The sequence below is a fragment of the Rhinopithecus bieti genome, unplaced genomic scaffold (genome assembly GCF_001698545.2).
Source record: "Rhinopithecus bieti isolate Rb0 unplaced genomic scaffold, ASM169854v2 scaffold_23303, whole genome shotgun sequence".
Taxonomy (NCBI): domain Eukaryota; kingdom Metazoa; phylum Chordata; class Mammalia; order Primates; family Cercopithecidae; genus Rhinopithecus; species Rhinopithecus bieti.
Genome location: NW_016810922.1, coordinates 168,331 through 181,150, shown reverse-complemented (window position 1 = coordinate 181,150; position 12,820 = coordinate 168,331). Strand labels below are relative to the sequence as shown.

At 39.7% G+C, this 12,820-nt stretch overlaps 1 protein-coding gene across 1 annotated transcript in view; it reads right to left on the bottom strand.

Annotated features, from left to right (window-relative positions):
* Positions 1–42: 42 nt before the first annotated feature.
* LOC108542958 (uncharacterized) overlaps positions 43–12,820 on the bottom strand; it is a gene marked incomplete at its 5' end in the record, with an annotated part of 109,985 nt that continues 97,207 nt past the window's right edge. Inside the window, 1 exon segment of the mRNA XM_017893235.1 lies at positions 43–1,012. Within this exon segment, the coding sequence (XP_017748724.1) occupies positions 725–1,012 (288 nt within the window).

Here is a 12,820-nt window from a genome sequence, read left to right as displayed (position 1 = left end):
TATATATATATATATATATATATTGAGGGAAGAAAGGAACAACCACCCCTGGAAGCACCTCTCATGCACGGGACACATACACACAAACCACACGGGGGTTGGAAGGTTGATTTCCACAGTGTTCTCAGCTTTCAGCTGGGTAAAACAAGCCATCACTTCTGGTTCAGCTTTTAGGGCCAATGCAAGGCAACACCGGGTAACACAGAACAGAAACACTGGCACGTCTCATGTATTAATTAATCAGGAAGGCGTGATGGCCAAACCCTCAAAAGCACTAAGGACAGAAAGCTGCTATGGATACGATGATGCAGACAGAGATGCTACATTTAAAGAAAAACAACATCCAAGTTCCTGGAATATGCTTTGCAATCCTGGGTACCGAAAACCGTGAATCTTCTTGAGTTAAATCTGCGTAGCTCAGTGCCCCTGGGCAAAAATGAAAATAAAGGCTGCTCACTTCCAGCTTCCCGCAAATATACTAGCAATCACTGGAGCTAATACTTTCAGAATGTTACGGTAACTAATGCAGTAAATAGGAAAGTTTAGTGCAATATTCCTTGCATTTCAAAGGAATCAATTCATCCAACCAGAAGGCAGGGCCAAACAGCTTAGTCACCAGCAGGCAGGGCAAATGGCTCTATCAGTAAAACAAGGCATAAAGTAAACATGGTCATCATCCTCCCCCACCTTGAGCACAGATTCCTGCCCAGTGCATCAGCTCCCGCTATGGCCCCCCAGGAAGCAGATGGGCGAATTTCCGCAACTCTCTTCCCCGACTCCATCCCCTTCCCCAGATGCTCTTACCTGCTATCCGAAGCACTGCCCTCTCGGCAGGGTCCAGCACTGAGCCCCCTTGAATCTTCCTTTTCGACCTCTCATGTTTAGGCAAATTCCAGGGTAAGGTGTCTCCCGGAGCTGGGGATGCGGAGCCAGATTTCTGGCTGAAATCATCCTCGTCGGAAAAATCCGCAGAGGAAGACATAGAGCAGCGATAGGACGCGTTCCCGGAACTCTACAGAGAATGACACAGAGAAAGCATTAACAGCAAAATACTCACATATGCTCATCGATTTAAACATCCCCACCATCACCACCGCCGCCCTCCCTGCCCCCAAACTGGGTCTGGCATATCCTGCACCATCCTCAGAGCTGAGGGAATATACAGAAACCAAAAAAATGAAACCCGGGGCTCACCATCTTTTCTTGGCCAAGTCTCCAATCGTAAAAACAATACACAGGCAGTTCCAATACATGAAGATTTGCACCGAAGAAGTGTGTGGCCTGTGGTCCGGCCACCAGCTCACAAATGACTGGCCCAACAATGAAGCCAGAATCAACAGCCTTCCTGTTACAAATCTATAGTATTTGGCTCCCCCACCAGGACAGTAGAAATATTTTCCATTGCTAGCCTGCTGGTTAATTCATTAATGCAACTAACTCGAAGTTTCGAAAACAAAGCACAAATGCAGGATGTTGAGTCCCAACTCCTTTCCGCTTCAAGTCACCTCACCACTGGAGACTCTGTTCCAATCAATTTTAAGCCCCTGTTCTCATTATTTAATTTTCTTCATGAGACTGAAGCAGGTTCCCAGAAAAGAGCAAGGAGGGAGGAAGGGCTGATTCTGAGAAGAGCCTTTTCTTAAGACTGGGAGAACACAAAAGACTGTTTTCAGAAGCCTATGGCAGCGCCAATAAACAAACATCTGAACTCGGTTTAGAGTTCTTGAGGTAATTTAAACTTCCAGCAAAGTAACAGCTGCCAATAATGTAAATGAGAATGATGCAGCTCAGTGACAGGAAACAGAGCTCTTCTCAGCTCCTGGTCATTACACTGTGAAATGAGAAGCATGATGCTTTTACCAAAGCACTTGGCCTGAAGGTTAGTCCTCCCTTCATCTAGCTGGAGCAAATCTGCAGGGTCATGTCTTGCATAAAAGTGTTATATCTTCCATAGAGGGAAAAGGCACAAGGTGTTATTCCTTCCTTCTTTGTTGGGTTGTGTTTGTGATTATTTAGAGAGCCACTTGCTTACTAATGAAACAAGGATGTTGACTATCTCTGCTGCAAAATCATAAACATAACAGTACATCAAAAAGAAGTCTTGACTTTCCTACTGAGAATTCTACTTTGCTGAGACTCATGGTAAAGATGCAAAACTGGTATAACTCGAATTCCTGAAATGTAACTTGCAGCCATGGATTCCTAAGAAGCAAGTTACAGGCAGAAATCAGTGAGGCATGCTCCAATTTGAGCAAAAACACTGGGCTTCCCACAAAAGCAGTGGCAACTGCAGCACAAACAGGCTGTGTGAGCCACATCCCAAAACACTCACCCAAGGTACGTGAAATAAACTCTAATTACATCAGGACTACTAACCTTATCTCAATCTGTTTAGGCATGTGGCTATGCATGGTCAACACCATTATTTTATTTTATTTTTCTTTTTTGTGGGCACATAGTAGGTGTAAACCCCATTCTTTTAGAAGTCCACAAAGTGAGGTATGTAAGATGTAGCTCCCTATTCTTTCCCCCCAAAAAAAGCTGTCTTCCATTTTACTTTACATAAAATGTCACCATCTTGGCTAATTTATTTATTTAGAGTGTATATTTTTCTAATGACAATAAGATACTAGGCAAACTTGAGGCAAAAAGTAAATAAAATTGATTTTCTGTATTGTAGCTACAATCCATAGGGAGTTGTGAGTGGCATTAGGTCAGTCACAGCATGCTATTATCAACCCAATTTATTTTCCATGCTTTTCTGAAAATCCATCTTGAGCTTTCTGAGATTTTGTTTTTGGCTGGCTCTGTATAAAAGGGTGACATTCTTAAAGACTTTTAAGAGGGTATTGGGTTTCTTTGGCTGCTTTCTATCTTCCTAAAAATGGCTTCCAATCTGTCCTTACTTAAGGTCATCCTTTATCTGTGAGATTATATTTCTTGTTACCTGTACTGTTTTAGTGAGTATAGTAATTTGATTATTTATCTTTACAGACAGGCTTGAAGAATAACTGTTAAAGAACTGCTCCTTTCCAAAACCCACTGGTTATTGATTTTCGTAGAGTAAATTTTTTTAATGGCCTGAGTCTCAGCTGATTGAACAACGAAATGTGATTTATGCCATGACATAAACACCATTAATCACTCATAGCCAGATGGGAACAGTTACCACCCCTGGACCCATGGGTGTTGACTGGTGCAGCCTCTAATCTAGTAGTGTCATTGGTAAACAGATAAGAGAGAAAAAGAGGAAAAGACAGTCAACAACACTTCTTTCAGCAATATATCATAGGAAAATATGGACCACACACACACACACAAACTGAGGGAAATCATACATATTTATATGTGGTAAAGTCTCTCCCAGGCTACATGATCCAAGTGTTTTAACAATTAAAGTATTGGATTTTTTCCCACAAAAATTTTCATGAATACTTTTTAAAAATATAAAGTAAACTATACAAAAGTAGGCCCATTTGAACCCTGAAAATTGGGAACAGATTTAAATGGAGCTGCTTTAAAGTGGATTGATCCTAAGGAAAACCAATTATATTCTTTATTGATTTGAAATGATTTGCCAAATCATGTTACTCTCTTGGGGGCTAGAGAAGAGTGTGGAACTACAGTTCCCTTTTGTTTTAAGAAAAGCAAATGTGTTCTCTCACCCAAAGGCCAGAGTCTAACCTTTGATGTGGGGCTTGGAAAGGTAGGACAAAGGAAGAGGGCTCCTGTAATCAACAAAAGCCCCAGGTTCCTATCTAGTATTCCACTACTGTTGCCTAAGGTTTGATTCCTATTAAAATACAAATATGGTAGCTATGTCCATCAATAGGAGACTGTTTAAATATAGTTATATGGATACCATAGTCTACTCTATAGCAATTAAACAAAAATGTTATTGTTCTATATTTAGTAAAGAAGAAATAATTCATCAAGAATGATTTCTTAAAATATGTGCATGTGCATGTACATGTAATAGTTACCCATATGTAAGTAGCGATTATTTTTGGGTGATGACTAAGATTCTGAATGAATTTAATTTTATTCCTTATAATATTTTAATCCAATACAAGTACATAAAAAGATTACCAAAAGTAAAAAGATTTTATGTCAAGGGTTAGAGAAAATATGGACAACTCTATGAAGAAGTAACTAAGTCAGTGTTTTTAACATTTCTGGGCTCATGGGCACCCCTGAAAAGTTAATGAAATCTATGAAAACCTCTTTCCAGAACAAAGTACAAGAGTAAATACATGCAAAACTTTGCATATCATTTTATGGGATTCACTGACCCACTGACCCCAGGTTAAGACCCCAATTCACACCATCATTTGTCATCCCCATTTGGCATGTATGCTGAAAATAAGAGATACATGAAAGAGCTGTGGAGTAACCATACCAACAAGGGGGCAGAGTAATTTGGGTAGTGAAGATAAAGCTGGCCTAGGTCATAATACTTTTTAACAGTTGGCCTTTTCCATAAATGACCATGAGCCACTTCTGGACTGATACTGAATCTCTGCAACCAAAAAAGCACTAGATGGTTACAAGCCAAAAACCCTGTACAGTAAATCCTCACTTAAAATCATCAATAGGTTCTTGGAAACTGCTGCTTTAAGTCAAAGGACATATAATAAAACCAATTTTACATAGACTAACTAATATAAATGAGAGTTAAGTTCCTACAGCAAATAATATTTCTGGTCATAAAAATATCACCAAACCTCTAAATAAAGACCAAAACACTTCTAATATTAAACACTGAAATAAATGTGAGTTATACATACATTTACAGAAGATTAATACAAAATAAGATAATTATTTACCCAATTTTTGGTGAATCAGTAAATGACGACAGTCATCGGGGTGGGGGGTTAAATCAAGGAATAAATGTTTGCAAAATGAAAAATATGGCCGGGCGCGGTGGCTCAAGCCTGTAATCCCAGCACTTTGGGAGTCCGAGACGGGCGGATCACAAGGTCAGGAGATCGAGACCACCCTGGCTAATACGGTGAAACCCCGTCTCTACTAAAGAATACAAAAAATTGGCCGGGCGAGGTGGCGGGCGCCTGTAGTCCCAGCTACTCAGGAGGCTGAGGCAGGAGAATGGCATAAACCCGGGAGGCGGAGCTTGCAGTGAGCTGAGATCCGGCCACCGCACTCCAGCCTGGGACAGAGCCAGACTCCGTCTCAAAAAAAAAAGAAAAATATAAGAAGGACCTCCTACCGCCATGCAGTTCAAAGCCAATCACAAATATGGCAGACCCACTGAGCACTTTCATACCACATCGTTTATTGTCATGCATTTGTAGGATTATTGTAGACCTTACAAATTTTTATTTTACAATAATTTGCATTTATTCATGCGTTCCTTTTCCAACCTGCTTATTACAGTTCAGGATCAAGGGTGGCCAGAACCCATCCCAGCAGCTCAAGGCACAACGCAGGAACCACACCTGGACAGGACACCATCCCATGGCAGGGTGCAATCATAATCTATGCCCACAGTCACTCAGAATGGGACCAATTAACCTCATGTGCACATCCTTGGAATGTGGGAGCAAACTGCAGCATCCAGAGAAAACCCACGCTGGCATGGGGAGAAAGTGTGAACTCCACTGACAGTGGCCCCAGCCAGGAATTGATTTTTTTTTTTCTCATCAACATTATAACAAAAAGACATTGAACAAAACAACACTATTCAAGAACCTGCTATATTGTGTCTTCTACAACTTAGTTATTAAAGCAGTTTTAACAATTGAATTAGATCACCAAAAGCTTTAAAATGACTTTCCTGATAGCCAATTCATTCACATGGTATAAAAACAACCCAAATCTCCTAAAGCCAGGATAATTACATAATAACATTTTCAGAAGGGGAACTGAACAATAACTTCTTTAACTGAAACCCCAGTGGGGGATCTGAGATAAGTACAATGGACTGCCTAAATTGGATGCTGCCCAGCCTTAGCACCCTGATCTGTAGGAAAGTGCCAGGAAATTGTCTTGGCAATAGGCATTCTCTACAGGCAATGGAGAAAGAAGTGCAGAGATAAGGGTTTGCAAAGTAGCCAAAAGTTTAAAATCCCAGAGGCTGAAAAGTAAACTTTCACAAACCCACATATTTAGAACTTAAGCACATTTCTGTATGTGTATTTCAAAATATTCACCAGGAAAAAACCCAAAAATAGAAAGCACACAATGAAACAGAAAAATCCTGATTGTGAAGCGTTCTACAAGACAACTGTCCTAGATCCTTCAAAAAGGTCAATGACACAAAACACACACACACAAAAAGGAAGAATTGTTCTAGATTTGAAAGGACAAAAGAGACACAACTAATTCATGAACCTTGGTTGGATTCTGGGTTGATTCTTTTTTAAAAGCTAAAAAGACATTTTGGGGACAACTGTCTTTTGGGGACAACTGGGGAAATCTGAACATGGAACATGGATTGTTTATTAGACAATGTTAAGAAATTATTGTTAGTTTTCTAAGGTGCAATAATACTATTGTGGTTATGTAGAAAAGTGTCCTTATCCATAGGAGATGCAGGCTGAGGAAAACCAAGATGTCTGCACTTATTTTTATTGTTTCAATAAAAACAAGGAAAAGTATTAAATGTGATAATAGGCTAACAATAAGTATTCACTGGTCTACTCTTTCAACTTTTCTATAAATCTGAATCTTTTCAAAATGAAGAATTGAGGGGAAAATAGCAAGGTCTTTTTTTTTTTTTTTTTTTTAAAGAGACAAGGTCTTGATCCATTGCCCAGGCTGGAGTACAAAGACATGATCATAGCTCACTGCAGCCTTGAACTCCTGGGCTCAAGAGATCCTCCCACCTCAACCTCTTGGGTAGTGGGTCTACAGGCACATACTACCACACCAGGTTAATTTTATTTTTTAATATTTTTATAGAGACGGGGTTTCCCTATGTTGACCAGGCTGCTCTCAAACTCCTGGCCTCAAGCAATCTTTCTGCCTTGGCCTCTCAAAGTACTGGGATAACAAGCATGAGCCATTGCACACAGCCCATAGCAAGGTCTTTTGCGGTGTGTTTAAGTGTTGCTTAGTCTATTCCTGTGCTCACAAAATCAACATATACAGGTTGCAAGGACAAAGTGATAGTTTTGATCTAAGAAATTTCTCGTAACATTTCTTCATAAACACTTAGAGAAGCACTAGAAGCAGTAGCCTGTGTCAAGAAGTCACCAAAGAAAGATGATCTGCTTGCCTTAGTCCTAAGCATAATTCTAGACAGAAAAATACAAAAGAAATTCCTCTGCTATTCATTTATTAATAATGTAAAATATAGTGAACACAAGATAGGTTCAGTATCATATAATTTTGATATTTTATATGAACAAAAACAGAAAATTTTTTCTCCAAAATTAGGAAAATCAAAGATACAATTTTCTTTAAAATTCCCTTAGGTAGGTAGGTAGGTACAAATACTAGCTTCCTCAATGTTGTATCAAAATACATGTTATGGTCCAAAACTATCATTATATAACTAGTTTTTTACTTAGAAATAAGTTAGAAAGCAAGAGCACATTATCTGATTTTAGAGGTCCCAAGGAAAATAAGCTCTACCACAAATAAATAGACATAGGAGAAAACAGTTAAGGAAAATGTGCTTAACTCCTTGAAGGAAAAACGAGATATGGTAAATTTGGGGCAATTTGTGCTTGCTTTAGTTAATAATTTTCAAAACTTGTTGAACAATTAAGGTATAAAATCTTTTATCAAATAAATAGCTCTCACTTAAGTCTTACCCGGAAACCACCTTTAAGTTGTAAGTTGGGGAGAGGGGGTCTAGTAGTGAGGCCATTAGCTGGCTCTCACTCTCTTCTGTTAGGGGAGATATGCAGGAACCGTCAACTCCAAGAGGCAGAAGAGCCTGGGTGGAGGTGAGAGGAAGGGGGAACAGAGGGAGAGGAAGCAGGTTACTGCTAAGTTCTGACTCAAGGGAAGCAGTGTCAGGCAGAGTTAAAGAAGTCAAAGGTTGCTTTCTAGGTAGAGAAGCCCAGTTCATCAGCCTATGAAAGAACACTGGAATTTAGAACACAAATTATTTCTAGGGTATAATGATTGTACACTGGTTAGTGTTACTTAGTACCGTATTTCTAAGGACACCAAGCTTGCTGATGGGACAGAGGAAGGTTGATTTCATAACTTGACTATCATGAATAATGCTGCAATGTCTATGGGAGTGCAGATATCTCTTCAACATATTAATTTCAGTTCCCAATAGGTATATCACTTTGAATCCTAGACAATCAAGGCTCAGCACTAAGACATTCTGCAAGACTTCTTCCTTTCTTTCAGTTTAGTATATTCTATCCAGATGCCTCATTTATTGGTTGATTATAATTTAAGCATTTTCACTAACTATCTTATTTAATACTCACTGAAATCCAATGAAGAAATGCACAGTTAGGGATATTAAGTAACTTGTCCACAGTCATTGTTAGTACAAGGTGCAGCCAGATTTCCATATAGGTCCTTTTGACACGAAAGCCTGTGCTCTTGACCACATGTGGTCCTTGGCACTAGGGGAACATATACTCATAGCCCTAAAGATTACCATATATTTGGGGATCCCAAAAAGACTAGACTTGTTCTGGGTTCAGTACTAGGGCCAAAGCATGGAAATGACAGGTATCAGTTCACATCAAAGAAAAACCATTCAAAATGCACAACTACAGTACTCCCAGACTGCTTTGTGTATAGTAAGCACTCCTATTCCAAGGGACCAAGCCTTCGCTTACTCTGTGGTCTCTTTCCACTCAAAGATTCTTTGGTCCTATGTGTTCCCACACCTCCATAAATCTCCCCAAACAGATTACAGATAAAATAAAAACTCTGCAAAGTATCAAAATACAAAATTTTCTAAAATGTAAAAAAACTTTCAAAAAATTTCAGACATCTTTTTTTTGCAAGTCCACCTAATCCCAATCATATGAAAATTATAGAAATAGAGACATCAGAACTAGTTTACATTTGAGTATCTACAAATAGTCTTTCCAACCAAAGGAAGAACATTTTAAATAACTTGCCTAAAAGAAAAGCAAACATATCTCCAAAAATAGCCCCACAAAACAAATGCATTAGGAAGACAAACTCAAATACTGAAAACATACATTTAACTAGAAAATACTTAATCTTATAGTTTAAACGGATGTTTATGTCAGTTAATTAAAAACATGTCTTAAGTACCCATAGGCTTCTTAGAAGGGCCTGAAATCTAACTGGGAGAGCAGAAGTGACAAAATAGCCCATTTATAATCAAATATCAGTCATCTTATCATCACTTATTAGGCTTAAAAATATGTATTTTGGTGGAATAGTATAAATACAGACATAAAAATATGGTTCACAGTATAAAGTTGATGAGGAGAGAGGCTAAATCAAGTCGAGCCTCCACAGTCCCTTCAGAAGCCAGGTTGGAGATACAGTTCCCCAGCTCCCTCACGTCACTCTTCCAAGAGTATCCTATCCAAAACTGTTCACTGCTGATAGAACCATCATTGTAGATGCACTATGGCTGGCCTACTCATTTTTAAAAACAAATTAACAGCAAACACGTAAAAATTGGGAATTTTCACATGAAAATTCAGATGTGGAATACTGGCCCTAGTGGTTTCCCTTTAAAGAAAGGACACGTAAAAGACCTATGCTTTCCAGTCTGACACTGTCCTTGCATGTATGATACCTGACCCCTGGAGACATATGACTTTGGAGCCCCTGACATGAAGTAAGTGATGGATGACATTGCTGTATTCAGAAAGTAAAGGAAAAGATAGAGGAGGAGAGGTAGGGATCGTGATAATTGATAGAATGGGGATGAAATTTTTAAAAATATGAAAACTGGAGAAGAGGCGATAAAACAAAACAAACAAAAAGCTTTCAAAATATTTCAGTTAAATGGACAACAAACAAAAATAGATAATTCCATGTTTCTACTGACATCCTAGTGTTCACTTCATTCTGCTGTATCCCCAAACACCCTGGTTAACATTTCCAGTGCCCAGGAAATGGAAGAAAGCTGTATGACTCATGTAAATGCTGGCTCAGGATCCCCACGAATCTAGCTAGACCCACCCACCCATCACTACTGCTGATGACTCCCTGCTGGATTTTGCTCCCATACCTACCCTTGGTCAACATGTAGGAAGCATTAGTAAATTTTAGCTATTAGGTGATGTTGTCTATTCACACTTGTTTGACCCAGGGGTAGATGATTAAGCCAACATAATTGTCACTTCAGGAAATATAGAAACTAGAAGTTATTGCAACTGGGTCACCTTAGTAACAGCTCTCAGTATACAAAGTCCATGAGTTCCATATCTATCCCTCCCAAGCTTGGTTGTTAAATCTCCTTTGAGATGTCCCTGTATCTTTCCAATACATAACTTTTTGTAGTTCAGAAGGTTTTTTTCTTTTAAATTCATTGTCTCCGTTACTGGAGACAACAAAAACTTAGACAACCATGTTAGTATAAATAAAAAAGCAATTATAGATATTCAGTTCTTCCCTATTGACACATAAGCAAAGTTATGTCTTTATACCTTCTTTATGTTTCCATTTTCATTACCTGTCTTCATTAATGAGACTTCAGAAAATTGCTTTCGATAATAGCTTTTACACACTTACTCTTTCACTTCAAACAGTAGGTACTTAAGTGAAAGAATTACTTTTCATTAAAACAAAACTTTTATTATTGCACAGAAACAAGGTCTATGAAACTTTAAGTGCCTGCCACTCCCACTGCCCTCTTCTGAGGAAAGCAGGGCTATTCCATGTACATTAAGTGCAAACAATTCTGCTGCTACCTTAAGCCACACCCAATTGGAACCAGGGATCAGTGCCTGATCCCTCTGAGCTGGTTTGGTGGAAAATTCTACTCAGGTGCGATGCTTCATATTGCACAGTGGCAAACCAATCCAACCACAGCCTCCTCTCGAAAATAAATGCTAAGTTCATTCCAAATGTCCTTAACTAATATTGGGGTTTTCCCTGACATCTGTTGCACATCCTCATCTTAGAACACCGGAGATCCATCTGGAACAACTGTGTGGCTCAAAGCCCCCATATCTGCACTAAAGCCCACAGATTTCATTTTATCTGTCTTTCCTGAGGTGATCTGGACCTGTCCCTTCCTTGCTTTACCCCTAGAGGAAGCTATATGGCAGGACAGAAAGCAGAAACAGCCTGCAAGAATACCTTTTTCACAAGCCTAAATCTTTTGAGATGGGCATAACCTGGAGGCACAAATGTTCCCTCCCATTCCCTGACACCTTGGCATGCATCTTACAGGACCCAAGAACCTTAACACAATTCCGAAGTGAAGGAAATGGGGAGCACCAGGCCTGGCCTCATGGAGACCTGGGAGTCAGAACCTGAGGTGAGTTGAAAAAAAGACAAAGGGACACCTCTTACCCCAGAGTGTATAGACTGAGATTAAACCTCACCGTGTGGGTAGCAACTGTTTCTTCTGTACTTCAGAATCCCAGGTCTTAGGAGGGGGCCCCTGATGAAAGTCTGTTGGGTGAATTTATTGGCTTGGCAGCTTGGCTTCAGCAGCTTGGTCAAATGTGAGTAGAAATTCAGAAAGAAAGCTCTGCCACAACCAAGGCTAAAAATGCCCCAAGGGTCTGTCCATCTGTCTGTCTCTTGCACACACACATACACAGAGCCCACTAACAGGATCAGCATGGCAGCTACTTCCTTCCTCCAGCATCATTTCTCATTTTAAGGCTGCTTTGAATTATTCTAGATCCAAAGAAGAAGGGAATATATTTCCTTACTTGCTTATTGACACCTTATTCCAAATCAGGTAAGAAAAGAAGAAGATAGTGTTTGAGGGGGGAAGATGTTAGGACCTTTGAGTTATCCAGTCAGTCTCCCAGAATGAGAAGTGAGAAAAGCACAAGGTGCTTTGAGAGCACCAGGTAGTAGTGGCAGCAGAGGCAGCTGGAAAGCAGGTGGTGGATGAAGATCACAGCAGGGCTTGCATGTGACACTGGGGCCCAGACTTCATCTTGTAGGACCTGGATTGTTGCTGATGGGTTATAAGTAGTTTGCCTGTAGAGCTGCGTGACTCACAGACTGAAGAGGGATCAAACTCAGACAAGATTAGTGAGCAGTTACTGTAACAGTCCAGCAATAAATGATGAGAGCCTGAGCTAAATCATTGAAGTTGGGGGTGGAAAGGAGAGGATGAATTTGGGAAACATTTAGAGACTGGAAAAAAGAAGGCTAGACAAAGGTAGGGCTGAGGCTGCTAAGGTAAGAAGTGAAACTAGCTTACTATGCGGGAATGAGAAGAAGGTCAGAAGTCAAGCAAAACTATAATAGTGGTGAGACAGAGAATAGTAGTAGGAAAATCAGTGAGTCCCAGTCAAGTCATACAAGGAGAGCTCGAGATGATGACGTTCCTTTTGATAAGCCTCCTAGTTTGTGGTGACTCAAACTGGTTTAAGATACAAGGCTGTCAAATTGTCCCTGTTTGCAGATGACATGATTGTATATTTAGAAAACCCCATTGTCTCAGCCCAAAATCTCCTTAAGCTGATAAGCAACTTCAGCAAAGCCTCAGGATACAAAATTCATGTGCAAAATCACAAGCATTCTTATACACCAGTAACAGACAAACAGAGAGCCAAATCATGAATGAACTTCCATTCACAATTGCTTCAAAGAGAATAAAATACCTAGGAATCCAACTTACAAGGGATGTAAAGGACCTCTTCAAGGAGAACTACAAACCACTGCTCAGTGAAATAAAAGGACACAAACAAATGGAAGAACACAT